This window comes from Vidua macroura, chromosome 2 (genome assembly GCF_024509145.1).
Source record: "Vidua macroura isolate BioBank_ID:100142 chromosome 2, ASM2450914v1, whole genome shotgun sequence".
In the NCBI taxonomy this organism is placed as follows: Eukaryota; Metazoa; Chordata; class Aves; order Passeriformes; family Viduidae; genus Vidua; species Vidua macroura.
In genome coordinates, this window is record NC_071572.1 from 101,018,742 (window position 1) to 101,035,436 (window position 16,695).

The 16,695-nt window shown below is 43.1% G+C and overlaps 1 protein-coding gene across 3 annotated transcripts in view; it reads left to right on the forward strand.

Moving 5' to 3' along the window:
* The first annotated feature begins 7,386 nt into the window (after positions 1-7,386).
* The window catches only part of TSC22D1 (TSC22 domain family member 1), a 90,883-nt gene continuing 81,574 nt past the window's right edge, over positions 7,387-16,695 (forward strand). For 2 of the 3 annotated variants that reach the window (XR_008436037.1, XM_053972054.1), the window contains exon 1: positions 8,470-11,342. Coding sequence is in view for 2 of the 3 variants with exons in the window: in XM_053972054.1 (XP_053828029.1) it covers positions 8,470-11,342 (2,873 nt within the window). In the remaining variant the exon portion in view is untranslated. Of the gene's footprint in view, positions 7,860-8,469; positions 11,343-16,695 lie in introns of those variants that run through there. The other variant, XM_053972056.1, reaches the window with a different exon arrangement.

Here is a 16,695-nt window from a genome sequence, read left to right on the forward strand (position 1 = left end):
ATGTTCTAAAATTATTACAATTCACAGGGCATTGATATGCCATCTTCACAAATGTCACCCAACATTAAAAATGTTACTTTGCATTCATTTTATATAACAAAATCAGATCTAATATTGTATTTACTAGCATGTGAACTAAGTAAACATACTTCTGGAAATATTAAGCCTGCATGTTATTTCCTGGACCTGTGTGATTGACACACCCCCTCTCATCTTCATGTCAGTGAATTTCATTTGTATCCCATTAACTTCCTCCTTTATGCACCAAGTAAAAAGTACCATCTCCTGCAGCCCACACCAAGAGGGAGTCGTTAGAAGTCCTCTCACCAAGGATTCCCTTTTGACCATCCTCGCTAAGCTGCTGAGGAGGCACCTGTCAATTGGAGAGCAAGTGTTCTGCATGTTACTGAGCTCGATTTAGCATGTGTGCTGACCAGGATTTGTTTTTTGTTTCCCACAGATGGTTTAAAAGAGACAACTGGGAGACACAGGGCAGGGGGTGTTTGCTGCAGGAAGCAATTCCCTCACTTACAATGTCACCATATTTTGTTTCACAGGACAGGCACACTGACATACTGCCCTTTATTCAAGTAGGATGGGCTCCATCAGCACAGTTTGAGGTGTGTTTTGAGACTATTTCTGCCTTTCCTCATGTGTTATCTAAGAATTCATTTAGCAGTGAGATGTGGCAAGTAACCCCAGTGGATTTTAAACTCTCATCAGTGCTTCCATGCTGAAACTACTAACAACGGTATTAAGACTGAGCAGGAATAAAGCACTTTCCAATCAGTAGCAGCATGCATTTTTGTTAGATAGCCTATTTAAAACAGAGAATGTTCTGTTTTCTGATGAACAACAGTTAAAATGCCTTAATAACAGGTAAAACTGGAAACGAGGTGATGCAGCTTGATCCTAAAGCCATGAAATATTGCAGGGCGAGCTTTTAAGCTAAGACACAAAGCTCCATCAGACATAATGTCAGCATCTTTCAAAAAAATATTGGCAGCATGAGGAGTAACTTTCTTCTTGATAAGGACTCAGCAGGGTTACCAACTAAAAGTAAACAAAATCCCAAGTCTCCATAAGGCCACACCTTAGCACATACCTCATCTTTTTGTCTTCTAAGCCTACAAATATTTACACATTTAATGTTAAGTTTTTAGGGGTTTTGTGACCAAACGTTAATCAAAGGGACTATTCACATGACTGAAGTTAAGCCTCTGACTTTGTGTTTGTGCCTGTCAGGACTTGGCACATCTTTTGTTTTACTTTAAGTGATAAAGAAAAATTTTTTTCTTGTGCTTGAGTTGGAAATCCTAAACCTGTTTTCCACTGAATTTTGTCACAAGGGCATTTTTAATATGACTTTCAAGGCTTGTCAGTGTATGTGTGCAGAAGCAAAAGTGACACATACAGTATTTAAAATGCAGAGATAATCGGAGACAAGATGCCTGAAAAATCATAATGTAGGGAAACAAACCAAAGACCTCACAGATGTAGAAGAATTAAATTTACTATTATTGTGAATGAGTTTGTAAGTCCTTTAGCAGAGAAATATATAGTATATGTATATATATAGTGCAGTATATATAACTTTTATTATTGGAGTTATCAGGAAACATACCAAGTGACTATTGATAAAAATTGTGTTTACTTCTGCTGTGCTCATGACTAGTCTGTGGTTACTTTCAGTAAGCAGTTCAGTTACACTACAACCAATGCGTATAAAAAACAAAGCTGAAGTTTGCTCAAGTACTGTCCCATAGAAAATTCTGGATTTCTGCAAACAAACACTTGCTTCCACAGAATATGTTTTAAATGGCCAGAAATACTGTTGACACAGACAAAAGGGAGATGAAAACTAGATACACAAGCTTCAGACAATTAAATGAGTTCAAGAAGAATTTCTCTGTATCCTCCACAATCAGGAGATCCTATCTGCCTCCAGTTACTGTGTGATAATACAAAAAAAAAAAATTGTGTGGCTGTACTAAATACTAACTAACTATACATTCTACTTTTCCAAAGAATTCAGCATCGAAGAAACCCATTTCTTCAGGGGAAAACCAAAATTTAATTCTAGGCTGAAATTTTAAAGATTTGTGCCTTTTCGCAACAGACACATTCACTCCTGACCATTCAAGAAAACCACACATAAATCACAGAACTTTTAGACATCACAAAATTCCCAGTGCAGTGAGGGAACACAAAGTACATTCCCAAACAAAGCATTTTCCTAAGTGCTTTCCTCTATCAGAGTTAGGATCAGTCAGAAGAAAACAATTCCACACAATCTTTGCAATTGAGAACTACAAACCAAGAGCTCACATTTTCAGCATTTTTAAACAGTCCTATGCAAATGTTTATGATTAATTCATCAAAACTAAAACTAATCTAAAAATATGGTTGACTCACTACTTTGCTCATTGATTTACCAGGAAAAAAAAAAAAAAAGAGCGGGGAGGCTCTATTTAACTGTATGACCATTTTCCATTGATTTGATCATCTATTTTATTTAATCTTCAGCTTAATTATATATAACATTTGGCTGACTAATCAAAGATCAAACAGTTAGCAATCTAAGACCTGTACTCTACAACCACTTAATTAAATAAATGATCTCACACTACAGTAGTTCTGCATTCATTACAGTTGCATGTTGAGGTATCTGGGAAATACTTTCCGTAACTTGGCACTTGTATAAAATGCAAATTCATCAGTTGACTACAAATTCAAGAGAAAATGGAGGAATAAAGGAGAGCAAGATGAATACAGTGATAAAATCGTGGTGATCTTTTGGCTGTTAGTTCATTAGTCATGGGCTGGCGGAGGATTTACTTTTAACCCTTGCTCCCACAATACAGTCTATATAGTCCTGTATGCAGTCTACACACCTATAAAATTTAAAGCAATGATAAAGCATTCTAAACATCTTTCATTAAATCTGAATTTGAATACAATCCCCATTAAAGAAAGACTGCCTACTTGGCCACATTCCCCAAGTGCAGGTATAATGAATATTTTAAACCAACTTTTCCAGATGATCTAGAAAGATATGATTTTGTGTATATTGGCATTGGAATACACTTTACTAGTCTAAAGAGAACTGATTTTTTTTTTTTTTCAAGACTGCTAGATTGCAGTCTTGAATTGTTGATTTCTGGAAGCATTTATTTAATAAAAATTTATGAGAAAACTCCCCTTTCCCAAATGTTCGACATTATTTAATAAGAATTAAAATAAGCACTGAAAAATGTCTCAGTAGGCGTTTTGGAATCAGTAAACTCAATCAACCAACTAACCAGCCAACTAAAAACAAAACAAGAAAGGAAGATCAAGACTTGACTTGAACTTTCTAAGAAAATGCAGAAGCAGAATTACCACTTTTTCAGGGCTGAAAGGTGAGAATTTTCTTATGACTGCTTCTCTTAGAAGGAAGAAAAAAATGCATACATCTTTGCAAGTCAACTTAGAGACTACAGTCAGCAATATTAATGAACAGAGAGAAGCTTTCTGTCTAAACCAACAATGGCAGCTTCATGGGAAAAAAAAAATCTTTTCATTAAATTTTTAAAAATTATTTATGAAGCAGTCACACAGGATTTAAAGCACGCATCAGACTGATTTCTCATGATTTTGACTGTTTTGAGTAAAAACCCCATAGTACTCCTGTTTGTTGGCTTTATAATTACTTGGTACAAAGACATAAACTACTGCATATGCTAGGATGAATGCACACAACTGTGTCAAATAGTAAAGGAGCCAAAGAAAGAAAATATTAAAATAGTGCTTCTTTTGGTATCCTTGGAGAATCTGTGGTGGTAGCAAGGCTTGTTGTTTCCTGTCTGAAGAAATATTACATATACAGGAGACAGATCTCTAAATATTTACACTGCGAAGATCTTATTCTCTTGCACTAGCCCGAATAATAAGATTTTAAAGTTGAAATAAGCGTTATTCCAGACACTCACTCTCCCTGCCTGGCAGCGAGGACTGTGTCAAACTCATCTGTGCTTGTTCATTTGGGAAGCATGTATCTAAGAGATGCAATCCAAAGGGATTCCTCTATCCTGGCAACCCTCCAGCACTCTTCGGTCTGCAGCTGAGGTAATGATGGGACTGCAGGACTGTCTGCCTTGTAGTCATGAGCAGTGATCATGGTCAACAAGCTGCTCAATCCATCCAGTGATGACACAAGTAACTCTGGTTCCAGCTGGCTGATCAATGCAGTTAATTAAAAAATAGCAGGTAGACCTGTTTGGAATAACTGTGGGTAATTTCACTTACTTTCTACACATGGTCAGTTGTGTGGTGGCTGAATTTTGAAATATCTGGTGTTTTGTAAATTAGGTATATGATCAAATTTCTTTTCCCACCTTGAACAACTAAAGAACACAATCCATAACAATTATAAAATTCAGTGGTTTAATTTTAATTTCATATAGTTTAATGGATATGAAAAGAAATTAAAATTGTTAATCTGAGAATCCCATTTTTATGCTTAGACTAATGCTTACCAAAAAATGAAAGAAAGAGAAGTAAGTTTATACCTGAAGAAAAGAGGTAAGGAAAGAAAAAGGGTGTAACATGAAAATATTTCAAGCAGCATTAAAAAACTAATTTCAAACGTGCTGCTTCCGACGTGCTTTGTCTCATCTAGACCATTATTTGGATTGTTAACAGATCAGTGACCACATTATGCAGATAAGTTAACACTGTTATCTAAATTTCATTTTTTTCTTCAGTTTCTCTTTATAAGAAGAAAACAATATGGACCCAATTAATAAAGACCCCATTTCACACACAGTGTTATGAAGCAGTCCAACTACTCAAAATGAATATAAGTTAATTAGCATAGGCAAAGCAAACATTTAATTACTACCAGTACTACTGCTTTACTTCTTTTTCAGCCTTGATGATATTGATTAGGTGCATACAAACTTTACAGCTCAATCCTTTTTAGGTTGCTTTTGCACAAATTTTTAAGTCTAGAAACCAACTCACCCGTATTCATAGCCTCTGTGCTTTAAAAGTAGTTGAACTTTATTCAAACATTCAAAAAATCATCTTTGAGCCACGACTCATCATAGAAGACTCAATTCCTCAAAGGAAATTGTTCTGGGAAAGTTATAAGCAGACAGAACAGGGATTTTTAATAGCAGTTGACTTGCAGTGTTGAACCCTCATCTCAAAAATGTTTACACGTGTGAGTATCTCATTAAAGACAATCTAAGATTTCAGTGTAGCACCAAGGATCAAGATGTAGACAGATTGTGGGCACCTTTGTGATGCTGTCCTGAAATCTGCAAAGGTTACATGCAGGCAGCTCACTTTCAGGTAGTACAGTCTTTAAGTATAGGCTGTCATCTGATTGTCAGTTTTTAAAAAATAATATTGGCTTGCCCTCAGGAAAAGAAGAGTCTTTTTAAACTATGTGTCAATTGTTCTTTAGTTTCTGTATAAAGGCAGTACAGTCATGGAAGGAGCAAGGGTTGCAATTCTACCTTTCAGGTACCTGGAGACCTGAGCTGAGTGCCTGCATTCCAGATAAAAGGACTTAAACTGCAAAAGGCAGGGTTTTCTCAAAAGCCACCCCTATCCCCACACCAAATGAAAGCTAGATAAGCAAGGTTAGCAGGGAGAGGCAAGATGGAAGTGTGAAATTCAGGAACAGGCAGCAAAAGCTCTCACTGTGTGTGACCTTGAATCCTTGCCCTTTTCACAAAATGGAGCAAGAAAAGCAGCTTTTTAGTTCCTTGGTGATTAAACGCCACATATTAAACATGGGAGACTCAAATCTCCTCTCTGCCTGAAGGAACTAACATTTATATCTCCCATTAGAACTTTCTAATGACTCAGCTAAATGATATAATACCTTGGACTCTCACAACTTTTTTCCCCATTAAAGCTCTACTACTCTTCCTTATGTGCTTAAATATTCACTGCAGCAAGAGCCAAGCGCTGTTTTTTCTCCATGCCCTGTTGATTGTCCTGACCAGTGGGCTCCACAGTCAGGTTACAACATTAGCCTGAGCCCTTCAAGTCCTGCAAACACTTCACCATTCCAGGCAAGCCGCACCAATTTCAAAGCAGTGATTTGAGACAACTCCTGCCTGCTCATGGATGCCTCTGTTTGGAGACAAAACCATGCTGCCAGGAGTTGGGAATACGAGCAGCTCTCCAGGCATGGTGCACATCTTATGTACCACCAGGCTGCTGGAGAAACAGGGCAGAGGGTGTGAACCTGTCCCCACCTCTGTAGGAATGCAGGACACCCCACCTATCGAGCTCTGAAAGTCCGGCTGGAGAGGGTTCTGCTGCCGGGAGAGGTAGAGCAGTGCCAGTGGTGGGGATCCATTGGGCTGGATTCATTGATCAAGGTGGGGCCACAAGATACCTGCCAGGCAGCTCTGTGCAAGCCAACAGGCACAAGGGCACGAAGGAAAATCTCTGGGCGGGTATGTGTGCATCGAGTGTCTCTGGCGATCAGGTGGTGCTCAGCGAAGGGGAGAAGCTAGCTTTGGGATGGGAGCAGCCGCACCGTGGTGGGCGTGTTGAGCTTTGCTGGCTCTGACGATGCCGGCACTGGAACAGTGAAGGAAGGTCGGTTAATTTCACCTCGATCCCGTTTAATAAATTTTGTACCTTTTTTTTTTTTTTTTTTTTTTTTTTTTTTAGTCAGTGCTTCGGTATGGTTCGTCTGGAGCTTTCATGAGAAGCTCCTCCACACATACACAGCCGCACATTGACACAATGTGGATGTGGATGGACGATTCCACCTGACCTCCGGGCATCCCTGCCCCGGCACTACCGAGGGCGCCTGTGGGGTGGGCGGCGACCCCCGCCGGGGCTGGGATGGAGCGGGGCGCCGGGGCGAACCGCTCGCCCCGGGCACAAAGGGAAAGCGGCCCCGAGCGAGGGGGATGCGCGCACACTCCGCTTTCCTCCCCATGCGCGGGGGAAGGAGCGGGCAGGAATATTCTGGACCGAGGGAGGGGAGGAAGGAGAGAAGGTGATGAATAACTTGAATAAATCTGCAGCGGAGCTGAGGAGAGGGGGAGGGAGGCGGCGGCGGCAGGTCATGTGAGGCACAGTCATGCTGCGGGCAGAGAGGGGGCACCTGGAGGGTACACGACGCGGCCGGGGAGGGGGGAGGGCTACCGCCCGCCATGGCCGTGGCCGCAGCCTCGCCCCCTCCTCAGCCGGGACACCGCGGGCTCGGCGCCGCTCGGCCATTTCCGCCACGCGAGCCGAACCCTATTTCCGCCGGCCCCGGCCAGACGGGCTTTATGTCTGCCGGCGGGCCGCGCGTGCGCGGCGGCCGCCGCCATCTTACGTTGTCTCTCGCCCGCCCTCCCCTTTGGCGAGCTCTCCCCTCCTCCCCCCCGCGGCGCCTCCTCCAGCGCTCCGTGAGGAGACGGGGCAGGCACAGGGAGGGAGAGACCCGCGGCGGCGGGGAAGCCGGGAGTAGACCGTGAGGGAAGAAAGGACGGGGCGGACGCACACGCGGGAGGAGGAGGACGGATTCCAGGCGCGGTTCTGCGGAGGACGAGCGGGTGCCGCCTGTTATAAAGGGGGAGGAGGCGGCGGAGGGGGAAGGAAGAGCGTGCAGAGCGGAGCCTCCTCCAGCGACAGCCAGACACAGGGAGGAGAGAGAGGCTGCCTGGCTGGCTCCCCCTTCCTCCCTCCCTCTCGCTCTCCTTTTCATGGACTCTTTTGTCGGGTTGCTGCTGCTGCTTTTCTTCCGTCCTTATTCCGTCTCTCTAATACCCAAAATGATTCAGCTCCATGGCTGCCACTGACGGGGATGTCCCTGCCCGGCTCAGCCTGCCGCTGCCGCCCTGCTGTGCGCCAGTCCTGTACGTATCCGCGCCTTCCTCCTCCTCCTACTACTAAGAGCGGTGATGGCGAGGGGCGCCGGCCGCCTCGCTGGGCTGCCCTGCGGGCCCGCCGGCTACCCTCGCCCCGCCGAGGCGGGGAGGGAGGGAGGGCGGTGCTGCCGGCTGCCGGCGAGCCGCGGCGCCCGGCGGAGCCTCCGCGGGGAGGAGGAAGGGGCTCGCCCCCGGGCCGGCCGGCTGGCTGCCCTCCCGGGTGAGGCGCAGTCGGGGGGCTAGGAAGGGGGGGGGCGGCGGCTGAGCAGGGAGGTGGTGGTAGGGTGGCGGGGGGGAGGGTGGTAGGGAGAAAGAAAGTGAATGGCGGAGGATTGAAAGTGTCACATTCAGAGGCGGCGGAGGACCGGTGCTCGCCCCCTCCCTGTCTCGGAGGGGAGGAGGAGGGGAGGGGAGAGGGGTGGTGGTGAGCGGTGGTGCCGAGCCGCCTCAGCCCGTGCGCTGCGGGAGTCGGGGGGGGGGTTGTGCGTGGTGGTGTCTGCCCTGCCCTGGGCACACAGCTAACTGTGTGTGTGTGTATGTGTGTCTGTCTGTCTCTTTCCATACCGGGGGATTGCACTCTTAAAATACACTCGATACAATGCACCAGCCTGACTCAGCCGCAGACATTAGTGCTAGGAAGATGGCGCACCCGGCGATGTTTCCTAGAAGGGGCAGCAGCAGTAGCAGCGGCAGCAGCTGCGTTACTGCTCCCACTGCACCAGGTACCGGCGTTGGGAGCGCTGCCCTCTCCGCCGAGGATTATCAGCCGCCTTTGCTGGTCCAGCCGCCGCCTCCATCTCCTGCAGCAGCTTCAACGGCGGGTCCACAGCCGACACCCCCTCATCCACAAAGCCTGAACCTCCTCTCGCAGTCTCAGCTCCAGCCACAGCCCCTTGCACAGACTGGAGCTCAAATGAAAAAGAAAAGTGGCTTTCAAATTACCAGCGTGACCCCTGCTCAAATATCAGCTAGTATGAGCTCTAATAACAGCATAGCCGAGGATACAGAAAGCTACGATGACCTGGATGAGTCTCACACTGAAGACCTGTCATCTTCAGAAATTTTGGATGTGTCTTTATCCAGAGCCACTGACATGGGAGAACCTGAGAGGAGTTCTTCTGAAGAGACTCTAAATAACTTCCAAGAAGCAGAGACTCCTGGGGCTGTTTCTCCAAACCAGCCTCATCTTCCTCAGCAGCATGCTCCTCTGCCTCATCACCCACAGCAGAGTGTTGTGATCAATGGAAGTGTTCATCCCCATCATGTTCATCATCACCACCATCTTCACCACCACCATCATGGGCACCATCATCCATCGCATCCTGGGGTGGGTAGTGCCCCAATTTCTGGAGGACCACCACCCAGTCCATCGTTTAGAAAACTATCAACAACTGGAAGCTCTGACAATGTTATATCAACTGCACCAGTTTCTGCTGCATCATCCACTGGTTCCCCGGCATCTGCCATGTCTAATATCCGCACTACAAGTAGTCCTGGCAATTTAGGTATAAGTCCTGCTGCTGGAACTAGTACCTTAAGTAATATTGGTGGTGGTAGTTCTAATGTGGCAAGCAGTGTGCTTGGTACTATGAATTTAAGCAACGTCATGAGTACTGGTAATGTAAATGCTTTGTCTGGAACTAGCAGCAATGCTAATGTGAATATCTTGAGTGGTGTTGGCAATGGTACGAGTGCTTCCTCTAGTGTCATTAACAATGTTACTAATCTAGCTGCAGGAGTGGCAGTGGGATCAAGCCAGCAGCAGCCTGCATCTGGCACATCAAGGTTTAGGGTTGTAAAATTAGATTCTAGTTCTGAACCTTTCAAAAAAGGTAGATGGACATGCACTGAATTCTATGATAAAGAAAACACTGTTGCAGTTTCGGAGGGAGTAGCAGTAAACAAAGCAGTAGAGACGATAAAACAAAACCCGCTTGAAGTGACTTCTGAAAGGGAGAGCACCAGTGGGAGTTCTGTTAGCAGCAATGTAAGCACACTGAGTCACTATACAGAAAGTGTGGGAAGTGGAGAAATGGGAGCACCTACTGTGGTACAGCAGCAAGCATTTCAAGGTGTGGGTCCGCAGCAGATGGATTTTAGCAGTGCTGCTCCTCCAGCAATTCCAGCATCTAGTATACCACAGAGTGTTTCTCAATCACAGCTTGCACAAGTCCAGCTGCATTCTCAAGAAGTAAACTATCCACAGCAGAAGCCAGGGGTCCAACCTCCTGCACAGGCCAGTCTAACCACTGTTACTGGGGTTCAGCCAGCCCCAGTTAATATACTAGGTGTATCCCCATCTCTGGGCCACCAGCAACCTGCCCTTCAGAGTATGGCTCAACAGCAGCTGCCATATTCGCAGCCGGCGCAGCCTGTGCAGACTTTGCCAGTGGTGCAGCAGCAGTTGCAGTACGGACAGCAACAGCAGCAGCAGCAACAGCAGCCAGTTCCTACGCAGATGGCCGCAGGTCATGTTAAGCCGGTGAACCAAAACTCTGTCACAGGGGCTATGCCAGACTACATTCAACATCAGCAGATCCTTCAGACTCCAGCCTCTGCCATGCAGCCAAGTTCTACAGGAGTAGGAGCTGGGCAACCGGTTCCTGTTGGCCAGGCACAGGGCATGCAGCCTTCAGTTCAAGCACATCCAGCTGCTGCCCCAGCTCAGCCTGTTGCACATGCTCCAGCAGCAATACCAGGTGTAGCTGCCAGTGGTCAAATGCTAAATGTTGGGCAGCAAGGAAGTGTAGCTGCTGTGGTGCAACCACCATCTGCTACAAACCAAATTCCACCTCCAGTTATGCCATCAACGGCTGCTCCTCCATCTTCCCAAGTAGTGCAGCCTGTGCAGACAGGAATAATGCAGCAAGGATTACAGGCTAGCGCTACAGGCCTTCCTCAACAAATGGTCATTGCTCAGCAAAACACCTTATTGCCTGTACAGCCACAGGCACAAGGAGTGGAATCTGTAGTCCAAGGGATGACTGGCCAGCAGCTGCCTGCGGTAAGCCCTATACCCTCTGCTAGTACTGTTCCTGCACCAAGTCAAGCTGGTTCAGCTGTGCCTCCTGGCATACCTTCTGCTTCTGTAGGTTTGGGACAGCCACAGAATATTGCACAGGCTTCGGCTGTGCAGAACGGCAATTTGGCTCAAAGTGTTAGCCAGCCTCCCTTGATATCAACAAGTATAGGTATGCCAGTGGCACAGAGTGTGCCACAGCAGATGCCATTAAGCTCTACCCAGTTCCCTGCACAATCACTAGCTCAGTCCATTGTAAGCCAAATTGAAGATGGCAGACGCCCTACAGAGCCTTCCTTGGCGGGTTTACCTCAAGCTGCCAACATTGAGAGCAGTGGTGGAGCATCGGCCGCTTCAGATGGCGGTAGCAGCAGCATGCCATCCTCGGCGTCCCTCTTCCCGCTGAAGGTGCTGCCGTTGACAACGCCTCTTGTAGATGGTGAGGATGAGAGGTAAGACTGCCTGTAACTTTATTAAAAGATGGACTCTCTGACAGTTTGATTTGCACTAACTTGCAGGTCTTGTTACAGCCATTCTGTGAAATGAAGGAGTGTGATGTTTCTGTCTAATTAAAATACTATTTCTCAGGTCTCAGCACATGCAGATATTGTATTAAAGAACTTGTTTTCCACTTGAGGGGGTGGGTTGTATTGATTATGCTTTGAAACTACTGTGTGGGTAAATTGTGCTTAACAGTTTGTTCAGTGTGTATATTCCCACTGTGTTGAGGAAGACAAGAATACTGTAGAGTATACTAGTGGTGATTGCAGTTTAGCTTATTTATTATATGGAAATAATTAATATTTATTCTTAGCTATATTTTTTTCGCAAGTGTAGACTTCATCCTGCCTTAGCTTCTCTTTTTAAAGTATTGACTTTACTAAGGTTGAACCAGTTGCGATTCTTTGGTGTATTCAAAACCTCTTTGACAGCCAAGAGATGCTTTAGGCAAATGAGTATGGTGGGATAAGGGATGTTCAGCAACATTGTTGTGGCTCTTTGAATTGAACCTGGGGTACTTTTGGTCTTGATGGTGTTGCTTCAAAGTGTTAATGCACGGTTAGATCTGCTCAGGCCTGCCGAAGGGCGGTGAACCTTTGCATCTGGTGCACCAATTCTGTGCAGTTAGAGTAAGAAAACTGCATTTTTTTTTCCCCATTTTCACCAGTTCAAACTACATGTATTCTCTCACCTTCACCTTTTCAAGTAAATGACCACTGCCTAGTCTTAATAGTACGTGCATGTGAATATTCTCATTTCTTTGACAGCGTGTGCAGAGAAGTTGAGACCATTGTGTGTGCAGGCTGAATCGATTGAAACATCAATTTTAAAGTGTGATGGTTTGATATTAATTATGTGTGGAAAGTCCTCAATGTGTTGAGGACCTCTTGTAATACAGGTTTGTGAGTGCCCAGGAAAACAGGAGTTCCAAAGAACTTCCTGTCTAAAAAGCTAAATTAATGGAGAAATAACTTTTAAGATAAATGACCCTCCTTGGGAATGTGGAGCAGGACAGAAAACACTAGAAAAACTGAGACTAGGGTGAGGAGACAAAATAAGGTACTAAACACAAGGTGGGGAAAATGCTGCAGCAATGGGAGGTGAAGCACTTTTTAAATACCTTCTTGGTGCCATAACTTAAATAGGAGTAATACCAGTGGCCAGACTTTATTAATTTTTTTTTTTTTTTAATCAAATGGGTTGCTGGGAGAGGCTGGATTCTTTTCTTAATATTGAAAATCCTAACTCTATCAGCAGTCTCTGATTATGTTGATCATAAGGTGTTGACTGCCGTAGTGGCTTTCATCACATCTTTCTAAGATGCCAGAGAACTGTAATGAGTAGCAGCTTGTCTTCCAGGAGTGCTAGAAGACAAGTTCCAACACTGTTGCATTCTGGTTATGTTTTTTTAGTCAATAAGTACATGAAGGTGATAGAAGACAGATTGAGGTGTTAAAGTCAGCAGTGTCACCATGATGCCGTTAGCAGTTTTTCAGAAATATTTTTTGGTTTTCTTTCATTTGAATTTTGTAAACCAAGACACTAATCCTTCTCTTCACGAGTCCCGCTGGTGTTTGGTGGTGTTGTTTGTTTTTGCTGTTGTGTGGTTGTTGTTTTTTGGTTTTGTTTTCTTTTATCAACCAAAAAATCCCCCTAAGCTTTCAGGGGATCCTAGCCAAGTAGAAAAATCATAAGCTTAATGATAGGGTTTTGGAAAATGACATCTAGAATATGTCTGTACCCTGATTTTAAGAGCATGTGTTAACAGTTCAACATGATTGGTAGTTTTTCCAGAATGTTTAAATCTCTCAGGGTAACAATAGCCAGAAATACCTTCTTCCTCTGTTGTTTGCCTAGCCAAAGATCATATCCTTTCTTCTCCCATGCACGTTGTGTCTTTGTTCAATCTGTCATCTCCAGGTAGGCTACACTTTTGTTTAGCTGCAGTTGGAAAACCATTTATATTCATTACACAAAGCAGGATATGACTCTATTAAATGGAGACCAAAAATAATCTGGTTTTTTTTTGCATGGTAGTAGTGGCCAGTTCACTTTTGTGTACAATCAGACCATTTACAGCAGCACGTCTCCCTGTATATTTGTATGTGACATTAAAAACCTAGTGAGATTGCTTCTGTTTCCGCTTCCTGGGGATCTCAGGGCAGGGCACTTCTGTTGTCATCTTCACTGGAATTTTTGGGCTGGAGCTGAGAGTTTGTTACTCACTAGAGGCAGTGCAAGATACGTTGTTACTCTGCTTGGCTCTGCACTTTTGTGGCAATGGGATCTCTCTAGTTTGTTTTTTTGCTGGTTTGTTAGATTATCCCCTGTTTTACAGGAGGTAAAGGGTAGTGTATTGTAGAAGGACATAACCATTTCAGAAGCAGATGTATTGTATATATGAAGTACCCATTTCTCTTGATCTTATCTGCACACACATATATCACTGAAGACTTCTGTCAATACATCCCAAGTGATTCTAAACCTGGCAAAGGAAAAGGTAGGAGAAAAGAAGTGAGTGGTGACATAATTGGGCCAGCGAAGAAGCTGTAAAATTCCATTTAGCGTGCCTTTGAAAAAACATCTGACCCATGTAATACCTTGTATAGATTAAGTCCCAGCTTTCCTTAAAGCTGTATGTAACTGCGTTTAAGGCTGTGCCAGTATCTTTACGTCTGTTCAGTTTTTAGAATGCCATTTGCAGCTCTTTCTATGCCTGTTATCAGGGCATGGCCTTTTAAATATAGACAGTGTGGAGTGTATCAGCTTTGAGAACTGTAACCTTTATTTCTCCAGTATAAATGACTTTTATTTCAAGTCATAGTGAAGATTAGATATTAAAAATGATTTGCTTGGCAGAATGCCATATGGAAAATTAATTTGCAAATGTTAATAAATAAAGAGAGGATACAGATAATACTCCCTGTACTTTCTGTATTTAAAGAAAAGAAAATCAAACTGCATAACAAAAAACCCCAAACCCCAACAAAATCACCAAACACCCGTAGTTCTTCTGACTAGCCTTTCTTAAGCCTGTTGGGTATGCCATAGATGTTTGTGTGTTGGTAGATTGATCATCTCTTAATTTTTTGGTCTACAAAAATGCAGGCCAGTTTTTTGGTTGTTAAATACTTTTTTTTCCCCTTCTCCTTAGCTTGAGCCATGGTATGGACTCGGTGCATAGTTCTTAATTAGTTTCTTGGATTTGGAGTGGTTAACTTGATTTGTTCACTATAATTACTAAATCTTGCTAATTTTAGGCATGGTCTTTTGAGTTTAGTATTTCATCTTTAGAACTGTAGAGCAGGATTGCTTTTCTTTTCATGTATTTAATATTTAGGCATAGGAGAATGCATGTTTATATCACAGTGAATCTTTTTGTGTATTTATACTTAGTGTTGCAAAATCAGTTTTAAATCCTTGTAGACAATGTTTTGCTGTACATGCTTGCAGTAAGATTTTGTATGGACTTACATTATTTTTAAGTTACCTGTAAAGTGAAGATTTTAAAAGTTAATTTATTTTTCAGCATCTATGAAGGCTGCTATAAGTGAATTTAAAACTAACTTAATCTGAAATGTTGTTTGCCATTACTCAAAAGCAGATTTTGTGAATGAAGGATAAGAGAACTAGTAACTGCCTCCCTGACCTTGACAATGTTTCCTGTAGAATTGTTTGCATTCTTGAGGCTGGTGCAAGTTCTGTTCACCTGTTTGTGCATGTCATCCAACGAAGCTGAAGAGAAAGAAGGAAAAGATGATGGCAAACACAAAACAGGCATAAAGATTTAAAATATGTTTTATTATTTGACAATCTCATTATTTTTTAAGAGAAATTTTTATTAGATGATCCCCTTAGAAATGTTTTTGTGTAGGACATGTGTTTCAGCTTGTTACTAAGTTTGTAGAGGGGCTGGAACATTAAAGCTGAATATGAGAATCAAGACTTGTGAGCAACTTTTGAGAAATCTCTAGCAGTAGTAACTAGTACTAGATTGTAAAGTGAAGTACAGTCAGGAAGCTGTATTAATGTTCGTCATGTATGCAGCTGTGTAGTGGAAAGCTTGACCAGGTACAAGTGAGATTTTTTACAGATGTAATTCAATATTTTTTGAAGATTTTAGTAAGCAGTAGTGAATGAAGTAAGTAAGGTAGACTTGGAAGCTTCAATTATATTTTTGGTGCAGTAACTGTTTTGCATACTTACTTTGATTGTGTAAGTGGGTTTAGAATTTATATGGGCTTTTTGGTTTGCTGGAAGTTTTTGCTGCTCTATATTTGGTGAGAAAGGGACAACAAAGGATTTACAGACAAAGGATTTCTGGTGGATTAGCATAGATTTATAGTGATTTTAATTTTTTTGCTGCATCTTAGGGGCACTGGTGTTAATTTCTGTCTTGCAGATTTTAAACTTGCTTCATAGTCTTGCCACCATTTTGAAAACCTTGTGATTTGAGTTCTAGGAGATTAACTGTTACAAAAATCTGTTGATATCTTCAATTGAGCTTTCTGTGGAACTTGAAAAAACCATTAACCTCACTAGTGTCATGTCAAGTGAATAGAAAGAGAGAACTTTGATGAAGATGTGCTTGCTGGTGTGTCATGATGACAAGTCCAGTTTCTCACTTAGTCTGATGGAGTAAAAGACCTATTGCTGATGGAATTGACTTTGTTAGTTCTGCTCTAAGTGAAGAACAATGAGGAATTTAGGGTCTACACCTTGTATGTCTGCTGACCAGCTGTATGTGGAAATACCTTTTTTGATGGAGCTTTTCCTGGCATCTTTTATAGATGCATTTTCTGCATGCCATGATACACTTTGAACTAAGGGTTGCTACAGTACTTGGTATTACATTCATTGTCTTTCAAGACAGGAAGAACCAACAGATACCAGGAGGTTGTAAAAGCAGTAATTTAGCACTTAGTAATTAAGGCAAATGCTGAGAAATTAATCTCTTCTAGTGATTTCCAGAAACCATTCCTTAACACTGCAGTTTTGCTTGCTCTTTGGAGCAGTGCATAAATATGAAACTATCTATGTATGTGTATGAGAACATGAACAAGCAAGATTTTAAAGTATTTAATGTTGAAAAACAATCTTCGTTACTGTCTCAGGATTTGCATTCTTTACAGACTAATCTGAAAATTATAATTAAACCCACTGACAAATTGGTAGTGAAGTGTTTCAGCCTTTACAAGTTACTGTGATCTAGATAGTGGGGAGCAGATATCAGTAAGTGGTAAGCTAGCAAAGTTAGCCAAGTAGGAGGGGAAAATAATTGAAAAACAAACGCCACCATCCCCT